An 18,126-nucleotide genomic window follows, 5' to 3' on the forward strand; every position below is an offset into this window, starting at 1 on the left:
ACATACCTTATTATGGCTATTTTTGAATCCGGCTTCCGGTTACTCACTCCCGCGGGAGTAGGCCTTTCTATGCTGTGCCGCAATGTAATCTGGGAGTTCGCCCAGATGATTGATGTCTTTCAAAAAAAGAGCTGCGATTCAGCTCTATACGGCGCCTGTGCACTGACTAGGAGCCGTGTAGAGCTGACTGTGCAGGCGCCGTATAGAGCTGAATCGCAGCTCCACATGTTCGGCTACTTTCGGAAACTCCGTGACTATTGGGACGCGCCTACGCAATACAGGGGGCGGGGCCTTATGCGCCGGGGGGAACTTTTTCTGAAGGACATCAATCATCTGGGCGAACTCCCAGATTACATTGCGGCACAGCATAGAAACGCCTACTCCCGCGCATACTGTACATGTTATTAGTATAAAGAAGTTGGTCTTATATAGATGTTATTTGGGTGAACCTCCGCTTTAAGGTACCCAAGGTAATTGTGTGAAAAAACTGACATCACTACCTGGGAGTGCTTTCTCTGTGCTGACTGCTCAAAATTGGGTAAGTATAACATACTTAAAGTCAGTAGCTAAAAATTCTGTAACTGCTGACTATTACCTGTCCAGGCATTCAGCATCCTCATCTTGAAGCGGCTCTCGGGTGCCGCCGCCAGATGGTTTACTACTGCGCATGTGCAAATCACGCTGTGCTTTCTCTATAGGACAGCTGCGGGGGGGAAAGGAGGAGGAGCCGAACGTCCGGCGCACTTCGCTGTGGCAAACTGAGCCAGAAGTGGGAACGGGCCCCTCTCAATGGCATACTTTTTACAAAGTTGATTTATTTATTTTGATGAAGATGTAACAAGTCACTGAATCTTAAAGAAGTTAAATTCATATTTTATTAAATCGTGTTTATGTATTGCTCACTGCAGATGATACTACAGTTGAGACTGCAGAAGAGGCAGTTGAGCCACCAGAAGCTGATATCAATGAGCTCTGCAAGGATATGTTCAGTAAAATGTCATGTTATCTCACTGGTGAATTGGTAGGTAAGTGCAGTATAATAAAGTACCTAAACGAAGAGTTGAATGGGACACAGATATTGGAATATTGTACACACCAATTCATAAATGGTTATATCCTAGGGATTGTGTGTGTGTGTGTGTGTGTGTGTGTATACAGTGCCTTGCAAAAATATTCACCCTCCTTGGCATTTTTTGTGTTTTGTTGCCTCACAACCTGGAATTAACATGGATTTGCATCATTTAAATTACAGAACATGCCCACTACTTTGACATTTTTTTTTTAATTTTTTTGTGACGCAAACAACAAATAGGACAAAATAACAGAAAAAGTTAATGTGCATAACTATTCACCCCCCTAAAGTCAATACTTTGTAGAGCCACCTTTTGCGGCTATCACACCTTCAAGTCGCTTTGGATAAGTCTCTATAAGCTTGCCACATCTTATCACTGTTTTTTTTCCCATTCCTCCTTGCAAAACTGCTCCAGCTCCTTCAAGTTGGAACAGCAATCTTTAAGTTTGTAGGCAGCGCTAATAAAAACTCACTGAATGTGTGAATAGATAAATTATGTAAAATGATTATAAAAGTTCAGCATAAAATTCAATCCGATAATTATGTGGCTTTTGAAGGTAATTGGTTGCAACAGAGCTGTTTATGAAAAATAGTTTTATGTATATATTTTACTTCACCAACTTAGACTATTGTGCTCTGATCCATCCCATATAATTCGAGATTTTCCTAGCTTGTGACGGAAAATATTAATTATATGAAGACAGGAGGCGAGTATCTTATGCATTATCTTTCTTTAATAATGCCCATAGCAGAAATACAGTAAACATTTATTGTAACTTAAAAAATTCAAAGAACTACCCTTCCCAGCAGTCCCTGGGCCAGTGTAGCCCCTCCCAGACCGTAGCCTATATAAGGGACTGTCTGAGGTAACCTATTCCTCTTTCTTCATGCGAATTAGTGTAAACAGGAACCGAAAGTCCAATTAGACATCTCCGCGGCTGCCGGGAACCTTCCGACCGGAACACAACATCCGAATCTGGAGGAAACGAAAGGACAAGGCCAACACGGACCAACTTCATCCGGACCAGCTTCATCCCAACGGGGACTATAGGAAACCCAAACCATTGGGAGCCGATCGGTCAGTTGTCCTCAGGAACATGGACCAACGGATTCAGTCAACGGCATCCCGACTCCGGATCTGGAACGCAGTAGGAACCTCCATCTGCGCTGAACTAAACCCATGGATCGAAACGGACAGCAATCCCAACGGGGATAGTGAAAACGAACTCCCGGGGCGTACCAGCCTCCGACTTGCAGGGTGCGTGGTTCATCAGTCTAGAACGAGAGAGAGACAACCTCGTGACAGGGTTGGGTTGGGAGGGAAGATACTCGCCTCCTGTCTTCATATAATTAATATTTTCCGTCACAAGCTAGGAAAATCTCGAATTATACATCAGACAGGAGGCTCATATCTTATGCAAGTTCAAAGCTATAACAATGCATATGACCAATAACAATCAAAATAATCCACAACACTGACATAGATATGTGTACCTCCTGTTCAAAGCGGGATTGGCGGAAAAGCGGTCTCTGACAACAGTCCGCCGCTATAGTAAGTCACAGAGGAAACCGGGAAGAGAGGATTAACGTAGGAAACGAGGAGTTGAAAGACTTTGCGAAGATCGCAGCGAGGCTGTCAAGGACATATAAGTCTGTAGACAGCGGACCACATACAGTTGTGGATGTGCGGGGAAGAACGGGTAGAAAACCGATCGAAGTACCGTCTGGTCCAACGCACGACGGAAAAAGACTTGAGTCTCTGAGGCGAGGAATGACGCTTGGATATGTCCAAAGCCTTGACGTCTGACCCACGATGATGGAAATCAGACACAAGAAGACAGTAAGCTTGAAAGACAGTAACCTCAAAACAGAGTGTCAACGTCCCCCAGCCCGAGAACATGATCATGACCTTGGAAAAATCCCAAGTGTGCTGGTACATTGGGCGATTTAAACTTAACGCCTTCAAAATTGACACACCAACGGATCCAAAGAGTCCGCCCGATAATTGGCTATTACAGACCCTGGCGCTTGAACGGGGTCGACCCGTCGTTGATCACACCAAGTAACCCAGAGTCCCCAGGTAGATCGAGATGCCGATCTAGTCCCGGAGCCCAGTCCAAGGCAGGGAATCCCTAGCTGTTCCCGAAAGGTCGTAGTCTGCGACTGGAACCCCGATACTTACCATGTGAGGAGAGGTAGGATGTGCTTCGTGAGTAGAGGGTGCAGATCCCCGTTCGGACCAGCGAGGAGGTGGGGGGAATGAGGAAACAACCTGGGGAGTTCCACCGTCATCCTCAGAAGGAGGGGAAACCATGGCTGCGTCGGCCACCACGGAGTGAACCGCACGACTGATGCCCTCCGGCTCGCTAAGTGAAGGAGGACCCTGAGGGTCACCGGGAACAGGGGAACGCGTAATGTGTCCCCTGTGACCACGTTTGGTGGAGGGCGTCCACATGGTGCGCCTCCGGATCCGGCCTCCGGTTGTAAGAGCGCGGAAACTGGTGGTTGATACGGGGAACGAACAGGTCCATAGAGAAGGATCCGCGAAGTGAGCGAGGATCAGGGACCCTGACCGGTGCGGTCGCCAATCGTTGGAATCGGTCAGGTAACGAGAATCCAATCTGCCACCCTATAGGGATAGTCTGTGGCATATCCCGCAATCGGGACGATGTTGCATTCCAGGCAGAAGTGCCCGAAGTCTTACTAGATCCGCTAGGATTCTGGATCAGGGGCCCACCAAGCGATCGACGTATCGGACTGCGGGTACGTTGTCCGAACGCAATAGCACACAGCAGATGGACGTGCGTGGCAACAGACTTCCGATGGCAAAAAAGGCCGTCGGGGGTGTACGTGTTGATGTGCAGCCGAGGGTTCTCTGCGGACCACGTCCTACCGGAGGACGAGGGACTGCACCGAGCACCCCAGCCGAGGCGGCTGGTATCCGACCCTATGACGAAATCCGGTGAGGAGTTGAAAATGTCTCGCCGTTCCGTTTGACGGCATGACGTAACCACTACCGTAGGTCCACCATGGCTTCACTTAGTTTGTATAGCGAAGCCCCTAGCGAAGATGTAGAGTCTCGAGTCTCTGGAGGGTTCGACAGTGAAGAGGGGCTGGAGAGTGGCCTGGATTGACACCGGGAACAGGCCGACTAAGCGAGTCAGTCCGCGTAAGGACACCCGCTGCTGCCCAGCATGATACTGATGTCTTTGCGGATGGCGGCTAATTGGGTATGGGTAGCCGAAGGATCGCTCGGTTGGTGTCCACCAAGAACCCCAAAAACTCTATCTCCTGAAATGGGGAGATAATAGGTGTTCGTGATCTATGAGGAGTCCCAGATCGCGAAGCGATCCGACCATCCAGGAAGCGTGTTCGTTCGCTAGGCGAGGGGAACCAGCCATTAGAAGTAGGTCGTTCAAGTAGATGTTCAACCTCACCCTTGTTCCACAGGGCAGTAAGTTGGTGAGATTTCTCAAGCTCCCACCGGACGAAAAACCGCCTTTCTTCTTCCTGATCGGGAAGATGTTGTTGAGGAAGTTCAAAGAGAGCGTGTCCATCTCTACTATCGGCTGTTTGGTCCAAGGTCTAGCAACCTGTTGTCCATTAGGACGGTGTTTAGGTTTGAAAAACCGAATGGGATGGTGAACCAGGTATACGCCTGGTAATATAACTCCATTTGTCCTACCGTCTTAAAGATATCATCAATTAGCGTGATCCCATTGTGCTAGGTCAACCCGGCTTACAGAGGCGGTAGCCTGCTCACTAAGGCGTAGGGTTAGGTGATAGGTCCAGAGATCTAAGACCCAGTACTGTGAGGTCCCAAAGGCCCTCTCTATTCCCTTCCTGGAATACTGAATGATTATGGGATCCACCTCTGGAGTGAGCACCACCGTATTTGGTAATGGAAGGGTGAGTATTCCACCCTCAACTTGTCCGATTAGCGTACCGATCGATCTCTGGGTCCAGCATTCGATCTATTGGATCACCTCAGGTAGAGGTGCCCAGTCACCGGAGTGTGGGTGGCCAATCACCTCCTGATCGAAAAATGGTACTCCACAAGAGTCCAATAAGGTTTTACCCTGGGACCTAGGGTTGGCGTCGTCATGGAGCGCCATGTGCCCACTGCTCACATAATCATCATCATCATTTTCATCCTCAGACTCAAAGGTGTTAGCCGCCTCGTACTCCGCGGACGACTCTGGAAGAGTCCACGAGGAGTCTGGCTCAGTCCGTCTAGCGGATCGCTGCCTCTGCATGTGCATCTCCCCGAGGCTCGGGGGTCGATTGGAGTCTGGGAAGGCAGTGGGTCGGCAGGCACGGGAGGGTACTGCCTGGGGCATGTTATTTACTTCCCCTGCCGGGGAGTCCGTTGGTCGGCAGTCCTGGGAGGGTACTGCCTGGGGCATGTTATTTACTTCCCCTGCCGGGGAGTCCGTGGGTCGGCAGTCCTGGGAAGGTACTGCCTGGGGCATGTTATGTACTTCCCCTGCCGGGGAGTCAGAGGGTCGGCAGTCCTGGGAGGGTACTGCCTGGGGTATGTTATTTACTTCCCCTGTCGGGGAGTCAATGGGTCGGCAGTCCTGGGAGGGTACTGCCTGGGGCATGTTAATTACTTCCCCTGCCGGGGAGACGGAGGCCACATTAATGTGACGGCGCATACGGGACGCCATGCCCTACTCAGGGGCGTTATATCCTTGCCGGGAGATCCGGACATAGGGGTGCATGTGGGTTGGAACAACCGATGCCCTGGTAATCTGGACGGACCTACCGACCGGCTCAGGAACCGGTGCAGCACTGAGGTAGGTAGGGCCTTCCAGGGCTGCGTCCACCACTTCAGTGGCACCAGTAGGGAGTAAAGGATCTGTCGCCAGCCACAGGAGAAGAGTCAGCTGTCTGCGGACAGCACGGCCGTGCAGCACAGGAAGATACGGAAGTTATGTACTATAACTTGTATAGTAATTTCTATAATTCATTCAATTATTGTTATAATTTGTTTATTTATTTATATATATATATGTTTTTATTTATTCAATTATATATAAAGTATAGTTTAATAGTAGTTTATATTTTAAAATTTGTTTATTATATATATATTTATATATTTATTTATTTATTTAATCATATAGATTGTATAAATTATTTATTTATAGACATTTATTTTCATTGATTTATTTATATTTATTTAATAAGTCAATAATTTATTCATTCGTATAATTATTTAAATTTATTATTTATTTACATGTATTAATATATTCATTATATGTAGAATAGACTACAGGGGAATAAATTCCCAGAACAAGAACTGATGTTAATGTAACTGAAGGTGAAGGAGTGACAGAAGCAGGGGAGGGGAGGAATTCCCCACCAGCTAGGTGTGAGTGACAGAAGTTAGATGAGGGGAGATATTCCCCACCACAAGGGGAGCTAGACGTGAGGCTCGGGGCCGTAGTCTCACGAGACTACGGCCTAACGTGATTCGCATAGATCAGTGAGATCTACACAGAGTTCCAACCATACAGCCGCCCGCACCCTGGCGTGGCGGCGATGGGGAGAGACGGTCTAGCACACGGAGGATGGGGTCCCCAGGACAGGTCCGCAGCAATGTCGCCGTCGATTCGCGACAATAGCGCGATTGGTGCAGGGAGATCCTCACCGCCACGCCCCCCTCAGAGATGAGACGCTCTGAGGAGAAGGAGAAGAAGGGAGGTAGGAAAAAAGGCGCCGAGATGTTAAAATGGCGCCGTCCTACCTCCAGTCAGAAAACGAGCAGTGTGCAGAGCGCACCAGGGGGAAACAAAAGAAGCAAAGCAGCGGTATATTGTAAAATAAACAAATAAAGAAGCCCAATGACTGTAAGATGTACACATCAGAGGAAACCGCGTTCTCTACAAAACGGGTGGCACAGATAGCAAAGTGGGAAAAACATACAGCAAAAACTAAACGTTTATCATTTTTAGAAATATCAGTTGTGCTTCATAAGACAGAAGGTTGATAGAACAACACACAGATGAAGGTCTGAGGGGATCAGAGGGTATATACAGGTGGAAGTTGAAGGGAATAGCGGAGGAGGGAAAAACCTCCGTAGCTGTAATAAAAGCCGGGGTGGGAGGGGGGGGGGATCCCCAGCACCCTGTGGAAAGACGATGTGACATTAGGATCTACACAAATTAAAAAGGCTGCTGATAACCAAATAACAAGCAAGCCTACATAAAAATTATAAACATAGAGTAATGTACTTATCTGAGTTCTGGCTATGAGCAGAAAGAAAGAGGAATAGGTTACCTCAGACAGTCCCTTATATAGGCTACGGTCTGGGAGGGGCTACACTGGCCCAGGGACTGCTGGGAAGGGTAGTTCTTTGAATTTTTTAAGTTACAATAAATGTTTACTGTATTTCTGCTATGGGCATTATTAAAGAAAGATAATGCATAAGATATGAGCCTCCTGTCTGATGTATAATTCAGATTACAAAAAAACATCGAACTAAAGGCTGTAATTTAACAAAATTGGTTAAAAGCCAAGGGGGGTGTATACTTTTGCAAGGCACTGTATGTACAGTGCCTTGAAAAAGTATTCATGCCCCTTGAAATGTTCCACATTTTATCATGTTACAACCAAAACAAATGTATTTTATTGGGGTTTTATGTTATAGACCAACACAAAGGGGCACATAATTGTTACATGGAAGAAAATTAATAAATGGGTTTTAATTTTTAATTTTTTTTTACAAATAAATATTTGAAAAGTGTGATGTGCATTTGTATTCAGCCCCCCTGAGTAGAACCACCTCTTCACTGCAATTACAGCTGCAAGTCTTTTTGGGAATGTCTCTACCGGCTTTGAAAATCTAGAGTGAAATTTCCTGGGTTTAGTAACACTTTAAGTAATAGATGTGTATGGATTATGTTTGCAAAATTAGTATATTGTTTTGTGTCATTTTAACTTTTTCAGTCCAACAATTAAGGTTGCTTTAACTTTCAATTAATTTCCACCACGATACATCTGATTAAATGTTTAAAGTGGCATTACTCAACTTATTTATTACATACAAATCATCTTTCAGCCACCAGTGAAGACTACAAACTTCTTGAGAATATGAATAAGCTCACATGTCTGAAGTATATGGAGATGAAAGACATTTCTACAAATATCAGCAGGAATCTCAAGGATCTGAACAAAAAGTGTAAGTACACTTCCAAATGCCTAACTGAGAGAAGTAAATTATGTTGTGATGAATACAAAGGTAATTGCACAAAGTGCTGCAACCCACCCGCATGTAGAAACTGGTGGATATTTGCCTGCAGTGGTATTGGCAGTCAGGAAGCATTCTTAAATTGCATTGAAATATACTGTAGATAGCTGCTTTACTTTGTTCATGGTGAATCGGCCGATATTTGAACCGTGTATGGCTGGTCTAATGCAAGCGTACGATGGTTCCAGGGCTCAAGTCCTGCGGGAACGCGTGGGAACTGAGTTCCTGCACTTTTTTCACAGTAGGAACGCAGTTCCCTTTGCAGGACTAGAGCAGCTGAGAGCAGCCCGAGCCAATCCTTCACTAAGCAGCGATGCCCAGCTCGAGTCATTGTCAGGGGCAGGCGAACCTTAGTAATCCTTTGTTACTGGCTGCTTCCTGTATATGGATTCATCGTGTAGTGTGCGGGTATTCCGTCACTTCCTCCATGCCGCAATGTCTCCTGGGAGCTTTTGTCATTGTTCCCAGGAGACATTGCGGAGGTCTGCCGTGAGTTATCGCGGGATTTAGAAAGAACTTGCGGCTAGTAACATAAAGGATTACTAAGGTACAGTGGATCGGAAAAAAAAAAACATGTGGTTTAGTAATTATGCATATGAGCGTATCATTTAAATTTTTTTGGTGGGGGAGTGGATCTTGGGTGGGAGTTCCCACACTTTTTTCCCCAGGACTTGACCCCTGGATGGTTCACCCAAGAAACGTCTTCAAAAGCAGTGCTGAAATGCTAATTTAGTTTTGTTCCTATAACGTGAAGGACTACAAATGCACAGTTTCAAATATTTATGTTTTTTACATATTTAAAGGCGAAGTTTAGGATTTGTAAATTAACAAACACCCATACGCCCCTCTATGCTGCAGAATCGGTGTGATGCTCCAGCTGTCCCATGTTGGCTCTAAGCCTGAGAACTGAGCGATCACACAATTGCTGATTGCTCAATTCGCGGTCTGCCCAGAGTGGAGAGCAGTGACTCACTGGAGCGCTGGGCTGGGGAGAGGCAGGTACAGCTGGTCATGACTAAGGCCTTATAGGCTGAAACGCGTCAACCTTTCCTATTGCGTTTGTCTACTGTGGCTTGTCAATAAATGCATCAATTGTTTAAGAGTTTTTTTCCTCACAGCTGGTCAATAAGGTGGCTACGTGGATCCCGACACTATTGTCGGGATCCTTCGAGAGCCTGGAGCAGCTTAGCTACATTAGCTGATAGTGTGGAATAGCCCGGTGCCAGTCGACTCTGGGTGACCAGAGTGCAAAAGTAAGTGTACGCTTGTGACCCACAAGAGAAGTATGGCGAAAAACGTTAATGCTAATTTTCTCTCACGTTGCCATATGTATATTTGGTGTTTTTTTTGTTTGTTTGTTTTTCATTCAACCCAGCAGGGCCGAACAAAAAACAAGCTGACAGCTAAGAAGGAGCCGCCGTACTAACTGTTGTTAGTACAGCAATCTCCCCTGCTGTGCTATTGTGTGCTGACAGGGGGGCGACCCTCTGCCAGAACACTCCGGTCAGTTTGATGATTGTGAGCCGATTGGCAGACCTTTTTTGGTCATGCCTCATCGACCAGATGACCAAACGGCCAGCTTCTGTCGAACTGACTGCCGTACACACCGCGTGTCAGCCGGTTTCTTTTGAGCTGGCCGATGCCGCCCGACATTTGGCCTGTGTGGACTAGGCTTTAAAGTCCATAAGGTTTTAGTCTTTGAGTAGACTGTGGACCAGTCTGCAACAGTCCTCAATGGGCAACCTCTTCATCTGTTAAATAGGGGTGCATTACATCACCCACCAGGCACCATCAATGACCTTTTGTGCAAAAGCACCACAAAATAGTCCTTCTGTTATTGTATTTGACTTGGTGAAATCTCTGTGTATATCCTCCCATTCATGTGACTACGCAGCTTTATAAAGCAAGATTGCCTTTTGTTTTATAGTGACAAATCATGTTCAGTTGCCATTTTTATTTGTTGTCTTGTGCCATTAATTTATAGTTTTCACCTTGTTTTACAGATGCAAGCCTTCAGCCATACCTTGAACAGATAAATCAGATAGAAGAACAAGTAGCATCATTGGAAAATGCAGCTTATAAGCTCGATGCATATTCAAAACGATTAGGTATAATGTAAAAGACAACTAACCCACCTAGAAGTGGGCATGTTTGGGGATTCTTTATAATGAGTCCAGTTTATTTAAATCTTGCTGTGGAAGATTTACACCATTTGGTTCCCTTAAAAATAAGTTGTTGCTACTACTGACTGGAAAAGGAATTATCTTGAGAGCAAGATAAGAAAAGTAAGGCTTATGCTGAGAATGAAGTATAGTACAATGTGCAAAGTGCAATGGCTAACTTATTCAGACAAAACGTGCCTATTCTGTCAACACACAGATATACAAAAAACAGATCCTATTACATACAAATACACAAGTAATGCTACGAGAAAAGAATATCGCCTCCTGTGTGCTCTTTTTAACCACTTAAACTCCCAACCAATTTGTTGCTAAAGGAACAGGCCACTTTTTGCAATTAGGCACTTCGTCGCTTTAACTGCCAATTGCGCGGTCGTGCGACGTGGCTCCCAAACAAAATTGACGTCCTTTTTTTCCCACAAATAGAGCTTTCTTTTGGCGGTATTTGATCACCTCTGTGGTTTTTATTTTTTGCGCTATAAACAAAAATATAGCGACAATTTAAAAAAAAAATGCAATATTTTTAACTTTTTGCTATAATAAATATCCCCAAAAAATTATATAAAAAAAAAGTTTTTTCCTCAGTTTAGGCCGATACGTATTCTTCTACATATTTTTGGTTAAAAAAAATCGCAATAAGCATTTATTGATTGGTTTGCACAAAAGTTATAGCGTCTAAAAAATAGGGGGTAGGTTTATTGCATTTTTATTAATAATTTTTTTTTTTACAAGTAATGGCAGTGATCAGCGACATTATGGCGGACACTTTTGACACCATTTTGGGACCATTGTCATTTTTACGGCAATCAGTGCTATAAAAATGCACTGATTACTGTGGAAATTACACTGGCAGTGAAGGGGTTAACCTGTAGGGGGTCGCTGCAGGGGTTAAGTGTTCCCTAGGAAGTGATTCTTACTGTGTGGGGGCGTGGCTTGGCGTGTGATGTCACTGATTGTCGTTCCTTTTGACAGGGAACAGACGATTAGTGACACTCTCACTAGGAAGAACAGGGAAAGGTTTGTTTACACTTACCTCTCCCCGTTCTTTAGTGGCGATCGGGTGCGCAGGTCCCACGACCCACGCCTGGGCATCTTTAAGGGGACGTACCTGTACGTCCCTTTGCTCAGCCGTGCCATTCTGCCGACGTATATCGGCGTTAGGCGGTCCTTAAGTGGTTAAAGTGTATGTATAGCGAAAACTTTTATTTATTTATTTTTGGATAGAGCAGTGAAGGGTTAAAACCCCTGTTGGTTAATTTTTTGCTGCCTCTGTCCCGTTTAGGAAATTTACCCTTTTGTCCTCAATACTTAACAGGTGGTGAGGAGGAAATCTCTTTTAAAGTGAAGATAATTTATTAGAAGATTTGGCCTCCTCTGATGTTCTCTAATGGAGCACCCATCACTTTTCCTTTTTTTATTTTTTCATCTTTTTCAATAATTTTTATTGACAATTATTAGGTAAAAAAAATTGTCATCAACTTTAGTCAATAATAATAGGAAGAGTTGCAGTAATACGAAATGTTGTTGTGTAATTATATAAATTTTGATATCCTGGACCAGCCTACCCCTAATGGGTTCAAATTGTAGGCATAGATTGGACATCAAGGCCCAGATTCTCAAAGGAGATACGCCGTCGTATCTATGAGTCTGAGCGGTCGTATCTATGCGCCTGATTCTTAGAATCAGTTACGCATAGATTCCTATTAGATCCGACCAGCGTAAGTCTCTTACGCCATCGGATCTTAACTGCATACTTACGCTGGCCACTAGGGGCGTGTACGCTGATTTACGCCTAGAAATATGTAAATCAGCTAGATACGCAAATTCACGACCGTACGCCCGGCCGTCGCAGTACAGATACGCCGTTTACGTTAGGCTTTTCCCGGCGTAAAGTTACCCCTGCTATATGAGGCGTACATGCGGCGTACCAATGTTAAGTATGGACGTCGTTCCCGCGTCAAATTTTGAAAATTTTACATCCTTTGCGTAAGTCGTCCGTGAATGGGGCTGGACGTCATTTACGGTCACGTCGAAAACCAATACGTCCTTGCGGCGTACTTTGGAGCAATGCACACTGGGATATTCCACGGACGGCGCATGCGCCGTTCGTGAAAAAAGTCAATCACGTCGGGTCACAAGTTATTTACATAAAACACGCCCCCCTGTTCCACATTTGAATTAGGCAGGCTTACGCCGGCCTATTTACGCTACGCCGCCGCAATTTACGGAGCAAGTGCTTTGAGAATACAGCACTTGCCCGTCTAAGTTGCGGAGGCGTAACGTAAATAGGATACGTTACGCCCGCACAAAGATACGCCGATCTACGAGAATCTGGCTCCAAGTTGGTTAGATAGTTGCGTCCATGTAAACTTTAAAACTTAAATTGAGAAGGAAAAAAAGTAAAAGGAAAATGGGTCCAGGATAGTTACATAGTTAGTTAGGTTGAAAAAAGACACAAGGATAATAATCAACATCAAAAATTAACTCGTATATGAATTCAGGATACGTCAAATTTAGGGATAAAGTTACAGATTACACTCCTTTAGATAATTGGATGCTCTAGGATGAGATATTTTCTTATGTAATGGTGAAGTCGTCTTTACAGGCTAGCATCAATTCATACTGTGCTTGAATATTAATTGAATATTAATGTTAATATTGGCTATGACAGTTGATAAATTGGGTGTGTCAATGGATTTCCACAGGCTAGTTATTGTGAGTCATGTTGCTATAACCCCCACCCATCACTTTTTCTCTCACTGACAATGGTCATTAGGTTAAAAGTCAGAAGGTGTTGCATACAACCACTAGAACTATGGAAGATTTACCCCCTTCATGATCAGGCCATTTTTTTTGCGGTACGGCACTGTGTTAGAGAGAGAAAACCACAATATTTTTTACTTTCTGCTGCAAATCCTATCCAATTAAAAAAAATCGAATTTCTTCATAAATTTAGGCTAATATGTATTATGCTATATATATTTTTAGTAAAACAATCCCAATAAGCGTATAGTGATTGGTTTGTACAAAAGTTATAGCGTCTACATTACAAAGTATGGGATATCTACTGTAATTTTTTTTTTATACTAGTAATGGCGGCAATCAGCCAATTATAGCGCGACTGCAATATCGCAGCAGACTGTCTGACACTAACTGATACTTTGTGGGAACTATTGACACTAATACAGTGATCAGTGCGAAAAATATGCACTGTCACTGTTCCAATGGCTGGGAAGGGGCCTCTTGGGAGATCAAAGGGTTAAATGTGTGCCTAACCAGTGTTTTTGTGTACTATGTGTGCTGTTTTTACTATAGGATCTGATGGATTTTTTCCCCTGCATTGCAACGAAAGAAAATCCCCATCAGATCCCTGCTGACAGAACAGAGTTCTGCCTTGTTTACATAGGAAGAATTTCCTCCTAGCGGGCGGGACGTGAGAAGCTGTCACTGCTGAGAGAACACAATGATCATTGCTAGCATCTATAGCCACTGGCAATAATCTAATGCTATAAATCTGACTTGCTGATTGTATCCAAGTCGATCGATCAAGATTCAAGCAATCTATGGCCAGCTTAACCCATCCCCCCTTATTGAATACAATAAAGTGTTTATTTCGTGCTAACTTATAGTGTGAAACATGTGCACAAAACAAGGAAATTTAGGTAAATGATGATCAGCGCAACTATTAAATAACGTGTAAATATCAAATGAACAAAAGTGCAAAATAAGTCCACATAAATGCCGAAGCTGATAATTCTCTGTCCCAATGTTCAAAAAATCTTCTAGATAGTGTCACCAATCATTTACATCTTGTGTACAACTATCCAGTTGTAGCTTGATTGAAATTGCTGTCTTATAGGGCTGTCATTGTGATCCTGGTTTCACTATGTAGTGAATCGCTGGACTGGAAAAAGCATGCAGGTGAATTCTCTTCCTGCAAGTATTTTCACGGTCAGTGACTCACTAGATGCAAAACCAGAATAAGGATAAAAGACACAACCCTAAGGGCAACAAGCCAGTAAGGGCAGCATATTTTTCACTTCACAGTTTTTCCCTAAAGTGTTCGTTAACCTAAAAAAAAATTAAATCCTGTTCCCTTAAAGTGGATGTAAAGCCACTCTCATCCTTTCTAAACTACTGCCATAGTGCTGATCTATAAGGATATAGATGCCTTCTGCATGTATCCTTACCTGTCAAATGTTTCCCCTCTGTCTGTTATCAGACCCGAAAAACTGCAGATTCTGTGGGTGGATCTGTTGTCTGGAGCTCTGTGGGTGGAGTCGTGATGTCAGTAGACTCCCCTTGTCAACATGCATTTTTTCCTGTGTATTCCTTACACTAAATTCTGCTATGATCACTAACATCCAGTCAAAATCCAGAAAAGTAACCACATGACTTCAGAAAAGGAGTGGGGGTGGGAATTTAAAAATCAATGCCTGTCTCCAGGCTAGTGCATGAGATATGTAAATAACCCATCATTCACAGCAAGGGGGTGGAACGGACTAAGGTTTTTCTCTGTAAGTCTGTTTAATTTCACTGAACAATAAATGAGGATTGCTCAGAGCTGGATTAACTCTGTGTGGCAAGACTGGGCACAGATGATAGGAAATCTTATACTGTACATTGTGACATCAAAAAAATAAAATAAAAAATTCCGGGTTTACATCCACTTTAACACATTTTATACAGCACAGTGCTTGTGCTGTGTCATTTGGCTTCTTATGTCACCTGAAATACCTGGCTAATCCTGCCAGTTTCTACCCTCCCATCCCTGCGCTGACTCTGAATCCACCCCCCTCCTCCGCTCCTGCTCTAAAAAATTTGTCTTTATTTTTTATAGTTCCCTCTGATGTATAACAGTAAGCTCCACAGAGCATGTCATTTATAAACATTTGTGGTGTAATGGCTTATTTTAGTAGCTCATGTGACTGCCTGCCGGTCTCCTCCCCTCCCCTGCTTGGCTGACGTCAGTGGAGGTTTCCCGGCACCTCCCCCTGCAGCTATCGCATTGGGAGAGGAGACCAGCGGGCAGTCAGCTGAGCGTCGAACGGCACTCTGAAGTAAGCTATTATACCGCATATTTTTTTTTTTTACCTTAACAAACATTTTAAGCTAGTGCAGATATTTCCTTTAAGTTTATGCTCCATCCCCTTTATTTCACATCCTGATCACACCAAATCATTCAATACACGGGTATATCCTCCGCCTTCCGGGGATACTATACTCGCCTTTATAACTTAAGGCCCACCGACCCGATCACGCGTGCCGCACCAATGGACCGTTTTCATTGGACGAACCGATCGTGTGTGGGCCCCATCAGTTTTTTCCCCCATCGGTGAAAAAAAATAGGACCTGTTTTAAAATTTTCGTATGGTTACAAAACCGATAGAAAAAAACGATCGTCTGTGGGGAAATCCATCGGTCAAAAATCCACGCATGCTCAGAATCAAGTCGACGCATGCGCGGAAGCATTGAACTTAATTTTTCTCTGCACGTCGTTGTGTTTTACGTCCCTGCGTTGGACACGATCGGATTCCTAACTGATGGTGTAGGCAAGGCTGATGAAAGTCGGCTTCATACGATATTTGAAGAAAAAATCCATTGGTTCGTTTTCATCAGACGAACCGATCGTGTGTACAGGGCATAAGAGAAGTGTATCATTAGGTTTGACAAACACTAATGTAGAAGCTCCCACCTTCTTTAATGTCTTATGAGCCCTGCAAAAAGCAGAGAATGTGGTTATAGCGGATACTAATCTGGTAAGTGTTACAAAGAGCATAGCACATTCTAAATGTCTAGCACGTACCTAGCTAGTCTTTCACATGTTTGGCTAGTATATTCCTGATAGATAATATAAATAAATATATAGATATATATATTCAAAGCGTGTATTACTTGATCATCTTGGTATCTTTTGTTTTCCTGCAGAAGCAAAGTTCAAAAAACTGGAAAAACGGTGAAGATGTATTCAGAAGGCAGTGCTTGTCACTTCAAAAATCCTAAGGCCAAAGGATAATATCGTATTGTAACATTTTGTTTCATTATCTATCGTGTACTTTAAAATGATTTTTACTAGAAAACTATTAAATTTAGGCATATTAACAAAATAATAGAGTGAATGTCTTCTAATTCTGGGTAAATTTAGCCTTCGCTTGTTTTCTATTATGGAAACTGGTACATTTTAAAGTAAACCTTTTGTCAGACTAAACCCTCTAAATTCCACATATGACAAAAGGTGGGTACATACTATAAGAAAATCGGGTGAACGATCTTTCCCCACAAGTCGGAAATGAGGAGAGAAATAATGTTAGAAAATTCTCGTAAGACCAAGGCTTTTTTTTCTAATCATGCTCAGCCTTTCGTATCTGATATTTCTTGCACGAAAACTGTACACATTAAACAAAAATCGTTGTTTTGTTCACGTACGAGAATAATTTAGGATTTTGTCCCTTCGGAAATCTTTGTTTGCAAATTCGGAATCCTATGTCGAAAGTTGTGTACACACTATATGAAAAATTGATCGTGCCTCGTACGTAATTTTCCTTCCAATTTTCTCATAGTGTGTAGGTCGGTAGGTGCCTACATATATTGGCAATTACTTTGCAGAGTGCAGATTGTGAGTTGAGCTTAAGCCTGTGATGGTAATAACTGTGGCAAAAATGAACTAGAACTAGACGAGGGTGCGCTTTCCTACACACCAAAAGGCCACTTAACTAACATGTAACCTGTATATTAATTAATAAAAGGTATATAAATGACCATAACAGGTATACCTATAGGGTGAGGTCAATGCCACTATATATGAAATAACATGTGGTAATATTAACATCTACCAATTGGTGACACTTCTCTTGATATAGACAATATGAGGGTTATTATCGCCTCTTACTTTCAATATAAAGGCTCTAGGCTGTTTAGAGGATATATAAACTCAAGGTCTACTCACCAACACCAACTGGTCTTAAAGCGTTTGTACATGAAAAACAGTTTTTTAGGGCTGTGCAAATTAACTTTTAATTAATCGATTAATCTTTAATTTTTTTGATCGATCAAAATCTTTTTGATCGATTTTAAAATTCTTTTGATTGGTACTCACCTCTCCGCCGGCTTCTGGGCCTTCAGGGAGTTCTGTCGGAGATCCAGTAACGTCATGGACACCGTTATAATTAATCGAAATTAGTCGATTAATCGATTAAAAAAAAAAAATTATTAATCGAACAGAAAAATTTTGATCAGTAACAGCCCTACTGTTTTTGTTTTAAAATAACAAACATGTCATACTTACCTCCACTGTGCAGTTAGTTTTGCACAGAGTGGGCCCGATCCACATCTTCTGGGGTCCCTCGGCGGCTGTCTCGGTCCTTCCCGCAATTAGTAACCACAGTCATGCGAGAGCTTGAATGGTGGTCACTAAACATATCAATATGGACATAACCTAGTAAATGTCAGCAGGAACAAAAAAAGACTTTCAGAGAGAGGGTGATAGAAAATCTCCCCCTTCAGATTTGAGAAGGAGAGACAAAAAGTAAAATTAAAAAAGATCATACATTGTAATAAAATATGTGAGTATTAAAAGTTAAACAATTAAAATATATATATATTGATGTAAAGAGAGAGAAAGG

The 18,126-nt window shown here is 43.3% G+C and overlaps 1 protein-coding gene across 3 annotated transcripts in view; it reads left to right on the top strand.

Annotated features, from left to right (window-relative positions):
- Nucleotides 1-16,614, top strand: part of BLOC1S2 (biogenesis of lysosomal organelles complex 1 subunit 2) — a 29,109-nt gene extending 12,495 nt beyond the window's left edge. For all 3 annotated transcript variants that reach the window (XM_040362179.1, XM_040362178.1, XM_040362177.1), the window contains exons 3-6: nt 909-1,025; nt 8,136-8,255; nt 10,328-10,432; nt 16,433-16,614. In XM_040362179.1, the coding sequence (XP_040218113.1) occupies nt 909-1,025; nt 8,136-8,255; nt 10,328-10,432; nt 16,433-16,464 (374 nt within the window). In that variant the 3' untranslated portion in view covers nt 16,465-16,614. The remainder of the gene's footprint in view (nt 1-908; nt 1,026-8,135; nt 8,256-10,327; nt 10,433-16,432) is intronic.
- The last annotated feature ends 1,512 nt before the right edge of the window (nt 16,615-18,126 follow it).

Source organism: Rana temporaria, chromosome 8 (assembly GCF_905171775.1).
Source record: "Rana temporaria chromosome 8, aRanTem1.1, whole genome shotgun sequence".
Lineage (NCBI taxonomy): Eukaryota > Metazoa > Chordata > Amphibia > Anura > Ranidae > Rana > Rana temporaria.